Genomic DNA, 16,013 nt, shown 5'->3' on the forward strand with positions numbered 1-16,013 from the left:
ATGCCGACATGTACAATGAGACATTAATCATTTTTGTTAGACTTTTTTAGTATTTATAGCAACTGAGGCATGTTTAACACGTTGAATTGTCACAAAAACTTTTTAACTCCTGAAATGTTTCCTTTGTTTTTACGCTACAACCACAAACTCCAATGCAATTTACTGGGATTTAATGTGATACACCTACACAAATTAGTGAATAGCTGGAATTACTTTTACCATAATAAAATTTTTTAAAATGTGGCATGCATTTGCATTCATGCATTAGAGTCAATACTTTGTAGAGCCACCTTTGCTGCAAATATAGCCACAAATCTTTTGGGATATGTAAAAGACAAAAAGACAGAAATTCAGTTGCAATGCTGGCATTGCAACTGAATTTCTGTCTTTTTTTCTTTGTGAAATAGCTCAGGCTCAGACAGATTAGATGTGGAGAGTTTGTGAACAGTGCTTGTCAAGTCTTGCAACAGATTTACAATGGATATAAAGGATTCTATTGCACCTTTGGTTGTTTGTTAAAGGGGCAGTATTATATATTTTCCATGCACATAGTGGCATTTTATAGCACAATCATATAACTACACAACTTTGGGTTGTAAATCAAACCTGACTTAAAAGAAATTTGACGTTGCAATTTAACGCCTTGAAATTGTGCCACTGTCTCTTTAACCAGCTCTTGCTCTTTCCGTCATGCCGCCTTCAGCGCCTTCTCCATTAAGTCTTCAACATTTTTCCCAACGCTTCCCTTCAAAGTAGTTCCTATGATAAGCTCAGCAGAATCGCAGTCCCACCAGGTGTTTTCACATTGCTGACTGGGGTAGCTGTGGGAGAGCGGCGGTTTTTGAGGCGAAAACTCGGATGGAAACCGCGTTTTCGGGGAGGAGCTTCGAGGAAAAGGCGGGGCTTTGTGAAACCATGCGTTTCTGCAAGCAAAATGGTTGCCATGGGAGAGTCAAGGATTTCTCATGAATGAATCAAAGCAACGCTCCATTTAATTTGTTTACATAAATACTGCCCCTGTAACTATTGTTTACCCGCTAGAGGGTATGGAGGATTGCCATGTATTAGCTACATTACCAGCTTCTCTGGCTCTGCTGAACATGATGATTATGACCCTCACGTCAACGCTTTTCACACTGTGTGAGGAATGTGTGTTGTGACAGTGCTAGTTTTCCTTTACATACAATAATTATGCATGCAGCCTTATCCGACTTGAGAATATTCTTCTGAGTACGCCATTTCTCACATTTTTATTTGGGAAAAACAGCCTCACCACGTGTCATTTTCCTTCTACTTCACAGTGGTGCAACACTTTGTGTTGCTCTTGTTACTTTGGATCAGGACTTATTTTTTCCAAGGCTTTTTGCTCAAGTTGTTTTCAATGAGGAGCTGAGACTGACGCTTCAGGGCATCTCGTGATATGATGTCAAGCTCATCCTCTCTGATTTCACCCTCTGTGACACAAGCATGGACAGAAAGAGACATTTACATGGTGTGTGTGTGTGTGTGTGTGTGTGAATGTGCGTGTGTGAGTGTGTGGTTGTGTGGATTGTTGCAACCCACCTTCTTTGCCGATTTCCTTTACTGGTCTGTATGGCAGTTGCACTTTGGTGTTGGTCTTGGGAAGCCTCCCTTCAATCGTGGTGTAGAACTGCAAATAATGTTGAAGTAGGAAAATAAAAACAGGTGTTTTGAATTTGTTTTTAGCTTTCTTTTTCTGTAACAGCAGCCTTTTTAAGACTAAACAGACTTTATTCATTACAGAAAACTGGTATTCAGTATTCAGTATCATACATCTTTTGAGAATTATGGGATTTCATTTACTCTAGTGACTGGGTTGATGTTTTTATCCAACGTGCCTTACAAATGACAACATAAGAATGAAGGTTACAACCCCAAAATGGTACCGTGAACTTTCTGTCTTATGACCTGATAAATTATATGAATCGACCCCATATTAGATTTGAGCTAAATCCAATAGCCGATATTATTACGACATATATCATATATATTTCCCGACATTTCTGACACCATGTAAAAGCGACCCAGATGCCTTAATCCTGTGTTGCATCACAATCACTGTCACATGACAGGACAACTAAACATGGCCAACCTTATCCCTGAAACACAAGTGGTGACAAAACGGAAATAAGCATGTGTTGTTAATATCAACCCAGATTTACTTATTGGACCAGTGTCGATCTTGTTGTGGATATCGTGTTGATTATAACCGAATAAAACAACAAAGCTGTTCTGGAACCACAAGCTTGTAACTTAGGCACAGATACTTAGGAATACTTCAGAAAAGAGCCGCATGTGGAGCTTTCCTTGTGACGGCGTTAACGTTAATAACTAAAAACCTGCTAGTTTTATGAATCTTGACACGAAACCTGGTCCCTGAATTGGAAGCTTAGGCAAACTAACCAGTCAGACCTGAGTGATTCAACGGTGCGTCATCATCAGCAGCTCTAATCAAATTTTGTCATCGCCTTATCTGATTTTCCTCCCAGACAGATTTGTCTTAAACAGTCTCAGGAACTGCCAGGCAGGTTTATTTTCGTACAAGGAAAAGTGGTTTCCCAAGTGCCGACTATTTCTGTGATGTAGTCATACACTTACCTCATCTTCTTCTATCTCCTTCATGACAGAGGCCATGTCCTTCCCTTCAAGTTCCTCTAGTAAGACCCACAGTTTTGCGCCACACTGGTTCAAAAGCTCCAGCACAAACTCGTCTGAAGTTGGGGAGGATTTGAAAGGTTTGACCTCCGTCTGGAAGAGGCAAAAAATCAGAACAAAAATTAACTGCACCGTTAGCCGAAAGGTTGACGTAAAAGTCGAGTGGCATCTGAGATTTACAAGAGAGATGTCCTGCAGTTTCCCTGCCAGATGCTCCACTCCGGCTCGGATGGCGCCGAGGGCCTTCACGTTGTTGGCAAGGCGCTCTGCGTCTGCGTCACGTCTCTGTAGCTGAACCTGCAGCTGCTGCTCACACTCCTCCAACTTCTTTATCTCACTAATAAAAAGAAAAAACCAAGAACCACTTAACAAAACTCTTTCAAGCACAGGTCGTTTAAATGAGGAGAAACATAAACGAGGTGAAGGATCTCTTGTGAATCGGTTGCACCTGGACAGCTTAGCCTCCCCAGAGTATTTCATTTTATCAAACTGTTGCCTAAGCAGCTCCTTCTCCTCCTTCAGCTTCTCCAGGGCCTCTTCATTCTGTTTCTTCAGATTCTCTAAACGTTCACAATTCTCCTTCTCTGAGGTAAAATGCTCCACAACGTCCTGCGTGGATGACATGGAAGATTAAAAGAATAGCGTGCATGAATCTGTTTTTTTGTTGTTGTTGTTTTTTTTTGTTTTTTACATTTATACCTGTAAATCTGAGACTCCGGTGGCTTCCTTGAGGTTCTTTAAGATCTCCTCATAGATGGGGTTGACTTTCTCTTCTTCAGGTACGATCCTGGTGCTTTGCTGGGCCTCGCTATCCAAGTCATCTGCCTCCAGAACTGTTCTCTGTGCCTGCAGAAAACCAGGGTCAACATACAGATATAAGTTCAGTCCATTTACCATTTAGATATTAAAATAGCTAAATAGACAAATATTTAAATGTCTTTTTTAAATAAGAAAATACATATTTTATTACCTAAAATGCAACAACATAGCGTTCCTTTCGTGTACACTTGATTATTTGTAGCAGAGGATAAAAAAATATATATTCTAACAACATGTGAAAAGCTCAACCTTTTCTTCTTGACTCAGCATCAGCACAGTGTAACACTAATCTGTCGATTAACCAATTAGTAATAGAATATCGTGAGGTTTGTTAATAGGACTTTTTCTTAAAACTGAATTTGAATCAGGTAAGGCTAAAAATGCCGCTTGAAGAGTTCTGGGTAGAATTTTTTTTTTTTTATCGTAAATGCTAAATGCATATGTTTTTGGCAAAGTTTTGGATTAATTGCAGGTCGGAGAGTGTTGTTCTTTTAGGAAGTGGCCTTTTGTTGAACCTGCATGCTCCGTTAATTGATTACTAAATTAGTTGATGATTATTTTAATAATTGATTCATCACAATTAACTTGATTAATTGCTCCAGCCCTAGTGCGGACAAACCAAAATCACTTATGCTTAGATGACAAGTAACTTTTTTAAAAATATATATCCTAAACTTATCTGCATCTAAATCTAAATCAGTGAATGACTTTTAATGGGACCATTCTCCCAAGGTAAATAATATTTACATCTCACCTTTTTGTCAGGCTTTTCAGTCTGAACCTTGCGCTGATCAGCTTTCTGCCTTAACCTCGCTATGTTACTTTCTCTCTCCTTGTGCTCTTTCAACAGCTCTTCCTCCAGCTGGTGTAACTCAGCCTGATGGACGCCAGACAGAGACACGGTTAAAAGGATTAAAAACAAGCAGGACCAGGGAGCTAATAAAATAATTCAACATGGCAAAAATGTGTCATAAATGATCTGACCAAAAATGGATTTGCTGACCTTGATAAATGTTAGAAAATCATCACTCCTAAACAAGGTGAAAAACAAATTTTGGACAAAGAGAGAATAATATATTAATATATTTCCAGATACATTTGGTGGTTCACCTCAGTAGTTGTTTTCGAGATGTAAGCCTCCATATTTAGGCCCTCCAGGTTGTGAAGCTCCTGTCTGTACTTCAGCAATTCCTTTTCTAAGTTGTCGATCTGTGCTCCGTAACTCCGAAACTCATCCTGGTTGGTTGAAATGGAAAAGCCACGTGAAACCACACGGAAACAAAGTGCAAGAAAGGAGGGTAACATATGAAAAAAAAAAGGAGAAAGCATCACATACTTCATTCTCAAATCATATCATGTCAAGTTAAATCCTCAACAATAATACTCCTTATGTGAAATGTGAATGTATAAACTCTTAGAGTTCCAATAAATAGCTTAGTGGCTTTCACCTCATCAGTTTGTTTGAACAGTCAGGTCCTCTAATCATTACAAAACAAAAAAGGATAAAAAGTAACAAACATATGCAAGTCAATTAAATTCCACAATTTACAGAAAATTACAGAAAATAGAATATAACCTCTCAAATATTAAGAGATAATTTGAATTAACAAAGACTTTGAAAATTTTGTTAATTCAAATACACACACAAACAGTTGACTAAAACGACCCCACAGCAGAAGAGGTTAAATAACAACAGGTGAGGAGCATAATTTTGGTATTAAAGTTATTGATGTTAATAAAATAAAAAAAATAAATTTCTATAATTACTTGTTACAATATCACTGAAATATTAATACACCTGAGGAAGAGCTTAAATTACTATCGCTTTGGTATAAAGTCAAAGCTCGACATCCTCTGTGATAAAGATTAAAACAAGTATCTGGTTTGTTATAAGAATAAGCCCAGTCTGTGATAGTTCACTCTGAAAAAAAGAAAAACAAACAAAAAAAACCCATAAAAGTATTTGTTTCTCACTATCTGATATTAAATCAGACTGTATTGTGCCTGTTTTATATCAGCTAGGACTGCTAATGTTTGCTAAAAGTCAGATTAGAAATCAGTTATTAGAGAACTTTTTAAATTTCTTAAGCTCAGAAGCCCATAAGATCCTGGCTTTGCTTCTGATTGGCTTAATTTAGAGGAACTCCATTGGGCGCGTCTTAGGAAAACACTTTAAACATCCAGCTTCCTCGTTTGCCGTCACAAGAAAATAAAAGAGAAATGCTCGGCTTTGCGAGGGACTGGTGCACTTCAGAAAATAGACGGGATCCTGAGAAAAGAACATAATGTGGAAATATTGAAGGAACATCCCCAAACACCAGACAGGAAGTTAAAAGCTTGACATGAGAAGTTTGAATAGAAAAAGACGATGAAACATCTTATTGGCATAAAATAATGTATTAGAGTTCATTTCAAGCACAGGAATTCAGCCTCCCTGCTCTGGACGTATCAGCTCCTCATGTATTGTGGTGCTGACAAAGCCGCTCAGGGAGTGTAGATGGTATTATTTACAGAACACGGTGTTACTGTGGTGACTATGCATTTTTATTATTCAGACAGATAATCAACAAACTGGGTCAGAAAGTACTGTACTACTGTGGTCTTTCACCTTTAGCAACTAGTCCTATGTTAAAAGCACCTCTTTGCTCTCCAGAGCGGCACATTACCCATCCTTTGTTGCAATGATTAAAGTCTTAACAAAAATGAACCGCAGACCAAACAATGAACGAATGAGCTTACAGTCAAGCAGGTAACTCATAAGGGACTATTTGTCACACCCTATAGGTTTCCTATGTTTCTGCTTTTTTCTCACACTCAGGTGTTCCAGATCAAATATATTTTGATACCGTACAACAACCAGAATAAATGCAAAACGCCGTCTTTAAATAATGATCTCATTAATTTGGAAAAAAAAAAAAAAAGCTATGGCCCTTTGTGAAATCCTGTCCTTATTAAATCACGAATGAATGTGTTTACTTGACTCAAACTGAATAGATTAATACTTGACTTGTAGAAACAAGAAATCACTTAAATAGAACCTGGTTGGAAACATGAAGTAGGCTAAAATATCTTACGGAGTGTGAGTAATCCCTCACACCCCGATTGCAAGAAATTCATGAATAAATGAGAAACAAAGTTGTATAAATAACATTTTTATAGCTTTAAATGCAAATAATAATAATACACCTGATAAGTGGGAGTGACCCACTTTAGGTCACAGGTGATGTATCCAGGAGATAACAAAGGAACCAAGAATATCTAAGAAACTGCAGGCCTCACTTCCCTGGTCATAGCGTCAACTCCAGAGTGGTACTTTTGTTGCTATGTTATTGTTGCCAATGGTGCAATTACTTTCTCACGTAGGGTCAGGTCGGTTGCGCAGCTTTTTTCCCTACCGTGTCTTTTCCAGCTAATGAGGATCGCTGTCAAAAACGACCAACTGCATGTAAACAGGGCGAAACAGAGAGTGTGTCGTTAAGAAGGCGCATCATCATCTGCCTACCTGCATCTGTGCCTTGAGCTTCACATTGATCTTCCTGCATTTTTCAGCCTCCTTGCACTTGAACTGAAATTTATCCAGACGGTTCTCCAGCATACGAAAATTCTGAGGAGATGCCCACAAACAAGCAACAATCCCGCTAGTAGATCTAAAGAGTATGTTAATATACAGTAGCTGCAATGTCAGTGTATTCAAAATGAATATCGCAAAGAACATTACGAATGTCGGCTAGTTCAGTTGATTAAAAGCCGATAACCATTGCTAGTGTTTAAAGCTTGACACGTTTTTAGAGATCAGAGGGTAAACTACCATTGCGTCTTCCTCTAGCTCAAACTCCCAAGTTACAGCAGACGCAGGTGTCCTGCTCTGATCCTGGTTCCTTCTCTCTTCTTCCATTCTAAGCTCATCAAGGCGCTGCTGGTACTTTAGGGTGGTGTGGGCTAGAGCATCGAGACGTCTTCTTCGGAACAACAGCTCTTGCTCTAGTTTTGAAATTGCTTTCTGAGAAAAAAAAAAAAAGAGATCAGTTTTTGACGGGCAAATACAACGCACAATTTAAAACATTTAACAGCTCTTAGATGTTTTTGAAACCAGAAATATCACCTATCAAGCATACTTATTAGTGACATAAAAACTTTGCCTCTCACCTCTTTTGACAAGTTGTGTTGCTCAACCTAATTTAAAACACACAGAAATTTGTTTTAATTTTTCATTAGCATTTTATACATTCGCACAAGCATCCACACTTCTTGAACTAGTTCTAACCACATGCTGCACAAATTTACATGAGTGAAGTACAAAGTACTTTGTAGCACGACCTTAATACAGTTTGTTGCAGCAAGTCTCATTACAGTATGTCTGAACTGGCTAGAGACATGTAGAAGTTGTTCAACATCTCTTTTGCACGATAGCTCGAGCTCAGTCAGGATGAGATCAGAGCATCTGCAAACATCCACTTTCAAGTCTGTCCACAGATTGGGTATAGGTTTCAACTTTGTCTAGGTCTATTAGTTCTGACACATGAATATGCTTTAATCTAAAAAAAAAATTAACATTGTAGCTCTGGCTATTTGCTTAGGGTTGTTGTATTGCCGGAAGGTAAACCACCATGTCGGTCTAAAGTCTTTTGCTCCCTCTATTTCATGCTAGGGATGTGATGTTCATTGTCAAAAAGTTCAGTTTTAGTTTAGCAACTTTTTCCAGATGCTTGCTGAGTTCCCTGTATTGATTGGTAAATAAAACTGAAATCAAATGGCTGACATTGTACTTCTGGATAACTAACCTAGAAATTAGCACAAATGAAAGAAATACAATGAAAAAACGATTATTTATTAAGATATAGTCTCTCAGTAACACAACATAATCACTGAAAAGAACAAGTGAATTTATGTTTAAGGCTGATGAATAGGATACATCTTAGTGAAAGGATGACCTGCGCCAGTTCTTTGTGCAGCTTCTGGTTCGCCGGCCTCAGTTGGAGGATGATCTCATGGTTCTTCTTGATAACGGACTGAGAACGCTCATAAAATGCAGTCCCTTCGCACTCTAGTGGACACATTTAATAATAGCAGCAACAAAGAAATGTAAGCACTGTAGTCATTCACGTTTTAAGTTAGCCTAATTAAAAGTAAGACGTCAATGTAAGCTAGCAGCGTTAGTACCAAACATGAAAACAGCTGAAAACCCAAAACCGTCAGTTAAGTCACAAACTTACCCAGCAGCTGAATTTTATCTTGAAGCTCCGCTTTCTGTTCCTGCAGTGACAGTCTCACGTTTGGACCAAAAGACAACATTTTTGAACGCTAATTTTGGACCTAGTTTGTAAAAACTGTGGGAGTTTACTCAACTCGAAGCGGCTTCAGAGGGCTGTACTGTTGCTTAGCAACGTGTAAACGAAGACTGCGTTCACCCCCCTCCCCCCCAACCTTTATTTAAACAGAATATGTACAACAAATCCTAGCAACAAGCACCAAAGTATGCACGTAGGCCCAAAAATATAATATAACTTCGGCGGGTTACAATTGAAATTCAAGGCAAAACGTCTTGGGCTTTCGCATTGATAAATAAAGTGGATTAATAGTTAGATATATAGGTAGTTTTGGGTCTTGGTTCAGGAAATGTAAAGCTGTGGATATCTGTTACTAAAAATGTACAGCAACAAACTTTTTTTTAATTGGAGGATTCATACAAAAAAAAAAAACAGAATGAAACGGTAGGTCCTTATTAAACGTCCTTTTTTTTTTTTTTTACAAACAAGAACGTGTCTTCCCAAAATAAATTTGTTCCAGGTGTGGCTGGCGTTAAAGCGCTTTATAAATGACGTTGTGGTTGATGATGAAGACTATGACGATGATGATGATGATGATACAGTCCCAAAAAAGATAAGTGATGGTCTCCTCTGTGCTGTAAAAAGCACTAAGAACAGAAATATTCCTTAATCTATGCTCAACAGCAGGAACAAGACATTAGTTGTTTCTTCAAAAGCCCTTACTGTATTCAGCCAAGTTTAGAGAATAAAGAATGGGTGTCCCCAGAGTCCAGGACTGGTTGAAAAAAGCTTTTATACAACAAACTGTCTAATATGAAACAAAAAAGCTCTGGTAAAGTTGAATTGTTAAGATAAATGAGCTTTGATGAAGTTTTTTGTTGTTAAAAAACAATGGAGCCAACACAAAATGAGCTGTTTAGCATCTCTTTGTAAATGATTTGCCTCCAAACAACTTAATGTTTTCAGGTTTCAGAAATTTTAATAGCTACTAATTGCATACATTTTTCACAATTTAATTTTTTTTTCTGATGTATAAAAAAAAAAAACAAGCAAACAAAAAAAAAATCGCTTATGAGAAAACAATCTTGTTTACCACAAATCTTACAAACTGGAGAGTTTTCCATTCCATTTCCAAAACTTACAATAAAAACAAACATTTATCAACAAAAGACAGGCAATAAAGTCAAAATTATCACAATAAAAATGTTACATAGTCAGTGAGACATTAAAAACAGCAATATAAAAAAATAAGTGTAGTATCAAGCTTAAAGCACTTGGGCTATTCATAATCTCTTAATGGCTTTTCTACCACTTTGGTGAATTAATTTGAAACAGTGCAATTTATTTGGTTAAGCTTGTAAATCTAAAGTTTTCTCTGTCTGACCTCTAAAAGTTTCCATGCTCTTTGAGTGTCGGAATAAAATTAACAGAAAAGTAAGAATAAAACATATGACATTTATAAAACAAGGCATTTCAGCATTCTGTTGCACTTAAATTAGCAAACATAATTCCCAAACTTATGTACTTAAAGTTGCCTGTGTTGGCAATTTCTCATCAACAGTATGAAGTTTTCAACATGTTAAAAAGGAAGAAAAAAAAAGTCTCCTCGTTTATACTTGGAAACAATCAAATGAAATGGCACAGTGATTTACAGACACACACATAGGGAGTTAGTCGACAGATTTGGGTGTGTCGTTAGACTTTTTCATGACATCGAGGAGATTTTGTGACATGAAGTAGGGCCTCTCGGCTGATCCATCGTTGCGTTCCAGGTCTTCCACTGTGATAAACGGAAATAGAAGTTAAAAACGTTTTCCTGACACCGATTCCAATTTAACCTACAGTTTTGATTAGAAGTTAATGTATTCTTATTCATTTTGGGCTTCCAAAGTCATATGTGAACCTATGTTTTAACTCCGTGCACTTTGGCAATCTAAAAGTGGTAAAGTCTACTTGCCGGGTATTCAGATGGGACAGTGGGAGCCTTTATTGAGTCTGACCAAAGCATTGACATTGGTGTAAACCCTCCACCCCTCAATGTTGTCACTGACAAAGTCCATCACTTTATAACCACCCATATTCTGATGGCAACTTCCAGCTGGATAAAACATCGTGTCACCAAGCTTAAATCATCGCAAACTGGTTTCATGAACGTGGCAATGATATCCCTGTGCTCCAGGGGCTCCACAGTCACCAGATACCAATCCGATATGGCAACTTTGGGGTGTGGTAGAACAGATTTGATCACGGATGTGCAGCCAGCAAGTGATGAGGTCAATACAGGCCAAATTTCATTGAGGAATATTATTTCTGACATCACATTGAATCTATGCAATGAACAATGAAGGGAGCTTAGCAGGCAAAAGTGGGTTTAATCCACTACTGGTGAACTGAATGAAGATTTTTGAAAAGAGAATTGAGAGCGCAAGTTGGAATTTATTGTGATCCCCCCCCCCCAATTTACACATGGTCTATATTATGTAGAAAGACACAAAACTAGCCATGAGCCAATATCTTCTCCAGACCTTTGGCTGAATATTTTGCAGAATGGATAGAAAAATCCATTTAAATTGTTAGGTTTCCAGAATATTCCATAAATTCTTAATCGTTGCCTTTTTGGAAATTCCTTTTCAGAAGCTTGCTAGTGCCCATCTATCCAACCAAAAGCCAGTCGATTTGTATTTGGGGTGATTTGAAGTGAAGTTGAAGAATTAAGAAGTAGTCCAGCTTTTTCATTACGCTCTCCTTTTTTAGTAATGTCTGACATTTGCATCTGACCATCAGTGAAACCCACCCTCAGGATGACGCTGCCACCATCCTACTTGACAGCTGGTAGTGTTCTTTAAAAGTTAAAGTCCAAACTATTGGGTTTTAAGGACAAGATTATTTTATAATCCTGTTTATATACCAGGATTATGATATAATCCTGGTATATAAACATCTGACAAAGTAAGCAGGTAAAATAAAAGTGGACATTTAGATTCAAATAATTTATTTAGTCGCTCCATTTTCAAATGTTTCTTCAGGGATTTTAAAGACCTTTTCACAAATTACAATCACACAAAGTCCAGAATGTATACACCTTGTATCCTGTTGGAGGGAGTCACAAATCAAAAAGTGACAATTAAACAATTAAATGGACTTCTGTCAAATTGTCAGCCATTTCATCTGTCGACAAAGAAACTCACCATTTTGTCTCGGATCCAAAAACTCACCTGTTTCCAACCATCAAACCCAAATCATTCTTCACGTGTTTACCCATAACAGAACTACAATTATTAAATACGAGTATTTGTAATCAGGAATTACACCCAGTAAATATGGAATGTCATCAGTGACTTCAGTGGGGGGATAAAAATATCAGCTTACAGCTTTCACAGCATGACAGACAAGAAGAAGAAGTACAAAAGCTTCCAGACACCTAAGATGTTAGTTGCGAGCATTCAAAAGGCCATGTTAATATCATGCAGCACTTAATAGACGGAGAGATTCAGGGAAGGGACAGAGCAAGGCAAGAAGAGGAGTCTGTAAACAACCGGGAGGTTTGGGGTCGGGGTCCAGAGAGTCTGAGAGGTCATGATTTCTGCATCATGGCCGGACAATCACAGCACTTAACGCCAGTCCAAAATACCAAGGCAAGTAGGTGGCGATACAATATATGGAGTCTCATCGTAGCGAGAGTCTCAACAAGACTGAAGCCAAAAGATACATAATAAACACACACCAGTGCATATATGCATATATATATATATATATATATACATACATATATATACACAAGGTTTCCTATCAAGAAAAAAAATAAATAAATAAAAGAAAAGGTCCAGTATTTACAGAGTATCAAATAATGTGAAAAGTTTTGGCATCAGCTGGTACTTCTGTAAACTGTGAAAGTGATTCACCGTTGATTGAGATGTTTGTTCTGACTGTAAACATGGTTCCGGTTCTGTGGCGCTTCCGGCGAATGGGATCGAGACGACAAACACTGACGGTAATCAGGCACGGGGTTCAGCACGCACTATGTGTTACAGACCTTCACGATAGAGAAACCAACACTGTTCTAAAACCAACACAAAGGATTGCGTGTGTGTGTGTGTGTGTGTGTGTGTGTTTTCTTCAAGCTACAGAGATGCACTGGGCTTTCGATCTCCTTCGGCCTTCGCTCCGGCCAGCCTTCTCCAGGTGGAACATCAGCTCTCAGTCTCAGCAAAGCCGCACACTTTAGCTTGAATGTTGTACATTTAACAGGTCCATATCACACAGCTGAGGGACGTAACTTCGACTCTTTCTGCTTTATGAGGTCTAGCGAGCCTCCCTTGCTTTGCTGCATCTACTCCTGTGGTGCAGGTGGAGGATTATCATCCTTGGGTTGCTCTTTTTCTTCCACTTTCTTCACTTCCTCAGCTTCCCCAGCTGCAGCCGGCTGCTCCGCTGCCTTTTCCTCTGCTTTCACTTCCTGCTTTGCTGCAGCTTCCTTCACAGCTGGCTCTTCTTTTTTCTCAGTGTCCTCCGCCTGACTGACTTGTTCCTCCTCCTCCTTCTCGTCCTCAGTGTTGGACTCCACAGGCTGCTTTTCCTCATTTTCCTCCTTCAGCACGGTCTGCTGTTTCAGCTGAACCTCGCCGTCCTGCTGCTGGAGCGGCGTTTCCTCATCCACCTTTACCTCGTCCGCTTGTTTGGCAGCGTCCGCCGCCTCGACACCGTCACACTCGTCCTCCACCTTCCTGGTCTTGGAGAGGATCTCGTGCAGCTCCGGACTCATGAAGTAAGGTCTCTCGGACGAACCGTCGTTCCTTTCCAAGTCTTCGCCTTTTGGCGATGTGTGGCATCGATTCAGAATGGGTTAATGGAAAACGGATGGAGAAAACGCAAAATGCAGAGGGAATGTATGAAAGTGAAATTAACAGGAGACAAAGAGGAGAGCAGTGAGAAACAGAGCAGCAAGAAGGCAACACAAGCAGCTCATCAATGGGAGGAGAAGGTCTTTGGTTATCTGACTCACAGAAACACAGGAAGAGTGTGTCCACACACATGGCGTACACGCTGAAGAAGCCGTGGGCAATCAGATAGGATCCCACTACTACCGTCTGCAAAGAGAAAAGCAGGAAGTAAAAAAAACAAAAAAATATCTGAAAATTCAGGATTATGTCTGTCTTAAACATAGCACTCTACACATAGTGACCCCCTGATAAACATATTAGACATATTAAAATAATTAATCTTTTATATCAATAGTCTAATTTGAAACTGGAAGTTTTAGGAAAGCACCATGGAGTCTGCCTAGGATCTAAAAAAACAACATTTTTTTCTCCAATCCATCAAGACGAAGAACTTATTTTTCTGAACATACTTTGTTGCAATTTTTTTTGTTTTGTTAAAATAAGATAAATGTTAGTCCTGTGACGTCTAAATGGGGACAATATTTTAATCTCTCCATTTAATGTTTATGTTTTCTAGTCCATAAAAAAAAAAAAAAAATCAGACCTCGCTGTGTCACAGCCAGAAGCATCCTGACTGCTGCATCTCTCAGACATAGAGAAAAGGTTTAATAAATCTCAAGCTGTATTTTAAAGAGTCTCTGTGCGGTGCATTGATTTAAGGTTTAATCAGTCTAAGGAATTTAGATTTTGACCCAGAGACAATAAAATGCTGTCCAAATTTCCTTAAAGCAATGAAACAGCCTTCTTTGAAGCACCAAACCAGAAGGTGCAACTCCGATAACAACATTGGCAACCCAACAGAGCACAACCCTGAGGTGCTCACTGTGTATCGACAGGACATGTAGGTAAGGAAAAGGAAAACCTCAGGGTTGTGCCGCCCCAAGCAGTGAGACACATTGACGCTCTGAGAAAACGGCAAGGTTGAGTGGGGGAAAAAAACTGCATTAAGAAATGATTGTTTTTAACATAATCATTGCTACTACAGTTATTGGTTCCTCTGCTGTCAGTGCATACAGTAAATATGTAAAATATAGATAAGGTAAACGTATTTTAATCAAATTTATTCTGTAGGACGTGAAAGGAGTACCAGTACTTACTCTGTTGATTTAATAAAACCAACAACGTCTTGAATCACAAGATAAATGAGTAAATAAATTGTAGTTTTCTCAAATTTATTAAAGATGCTACTTTATTACAATGCTAACGATTTTTTTTAAGCTTTTTTCCCCACAACTGTTCTCACCAGTATTGGCACCCAGTAGTAGTTGAGAGATGGAGCCGCGTCCTCTGCAGCTTTTATTCTTCCAGAGAAGAAGAAGAAAGAGAAAATCCCTGCACAGAGATAAGAAGCAAAAATAGTTTATTTGAACTGTTGGATGTCACGGATGTCTCCAGAGTGTTTGTCTATTAATAAAAACCTCCCTTACCCACAATGCCAACAATAAGGAGCTTCCCAAGAAACAGCAGGAAGTCAGTCACTTTATCTAAAACCGCCACCCTGCGATAGAGTGGACACAGTGTTGAGTTTAACAGCGCTGTCATGTCGCTGCAGTACCGGGGATGAAATTATTGTATTAAGAAGGTTAGCGAATGAAAAACAAACCTGATAATATTTCTCATGAGAAGGAAGAAGGCGTCTCGAGCCGAGGCGCAGAAATTTTTTCCGTAGATTGCAATCTAGAGAGAAAACAAAAATAACGAGAAGTGAACTTCTTGGGAAAGAAGAGCCACCAGTCAGCAGTATCCAGTTGCAGCAGCTCACCATGATGTAGGCGTTCCGGTTCAGGAATCTGATACATTTCTCCAGACACCAGAAGCAGCACTTCATGCAGCTCAACAGAAATTTAGCAAACTTATTCTGAGCACCTGGAGGACGGGAAGGGAAATGGTGCAACACTTTAGGGTGAACAAGTACGTTCATGTGTGCAAATTTTCAGTTTATTCTCCACCGCATGGAGATGAGAGAGGAAGAAATCGATGTGCATAATTATAGCAATATGAACAATGACACACAAATATGTTGGTCTGAGACTGATTAGACCAGCTAGCAAAACAAAACACACAGTAAGAGCAGATATTGCCGTGAGTATTAATACCCCTAACTTCACAGTTTGTCATGTTACAATGACAGCCGTCAATGCATTTTATTCGGATAGACCAACACAAATTATTCACAAAGTAGTGAATAATTGCAAAGTGGAAACTAGAGAACAGATGGCGTCATGAGGACCGAGGAAAACACTAGACAGTTCAGGGACAGAGATAAAAAAATAAATAAATATATATATATATATATATATATATATATATA

General features: G+C 38.7%; 2 protein-coding genes across 2 annotated transcripts in view; both read right to left on the minus strand.

Annotated features, from left to right (window-relative positions):
* Positions 1 to 1,206: 1,206 nt before the first annotated feature.
* Positions 1,207 to 8,907, minus strand: LOC106936065 (coiled-coil domain-containing protein 151). Its single transcript, XM_015016850.1, has 13 exons — positions 8,709 to 8,907; positions 8,427 to 8,539; positions 7,642 to 7,668; positions 7,304 to 7,495; positions 6,998 to 7,099; positions 4,606 to 4,731; positions 4,250 to 4,372; positions 3,376 to 3,522; positions 3,125 to 3,285; positions 2,857 to 3,013; positions 2,620 to 2,769; positions 1,564 to 1,651; positions 1,207 to 1,454 (listed from the first exon to the last, which is right to left on the minus strand). The coding sequence occupies exons 1-13, from the start codon at positions 8,785 to 8,787 to the stop codon at positions 1,345 to 1,347; spliced, it is 1,575 nt and encodes a 524-aa protein (XP_014872336.1). The 5' UTR covers positions 8,788 to 8,907; the 3' UTR covers positions 1,207 to 1,344.
* Positions 8,908 to 12,538: 3,631 nt separating this feature from the next.
* The window catches only part of LOC106936066 (choline transporter-like protein 2), a 23,352-nt gene continuing 19,877 nt past the window's right edge, over positions 12,539 to 16,013 (minus strand). Inside the window, exons 17-23 of the mRNA XM_015016851.1 lie at positions 15,762 to 15,812; positions 15,465 to 15,598; positions 15,306 to 15,379; positions 15,130 to 15,200; positions 14,946 to 15,034; positions 13,765 to 13,849; positions 12,539 to 13,571 (exon numbers count right to left, since the gene is read on the minus strand). Of these exons, the coding sequence (XP_014872337.1) occupies positions 13,093 to 13,571; positions 13,765 to 13,849; positions 14,946 to 15,034; positions 15,130 to 15,200; positions 15,306 to 15,379; positions 15,465 to 15,598; positions 15,762 to 15,812 (983 nt within the window). The 3' untranslated portion in view covers positions 12,539 to 13,092. The remainder of the gene's footprint in view (positions 13,572 to 13,764; positions 13,850 to 14,945; positions 15,035 to 15,129; positions 15,201 to 15,305; positions 15,380 to 15,464; positions 15,599 to 15,761; positions 15,813 to 16,013) is intronic.

The sequence above is a fragment of the Poecilia latipinna genome, unplaced genomic scaffold (assembly GCF_001443285.1).
Source record: "Poecilia latipinna isolate Pla-1442-1.1 unplaced genomic scaffold, P_latipinna-1.0 Scaffold2071, whole genome shotgun sequence".
NCBI lineage: Eukaryota > Metazoa > Chordata > Actinopteri > Cyprinodontiformes > Poeciliidae > Poecilia > Poecilia latipinna.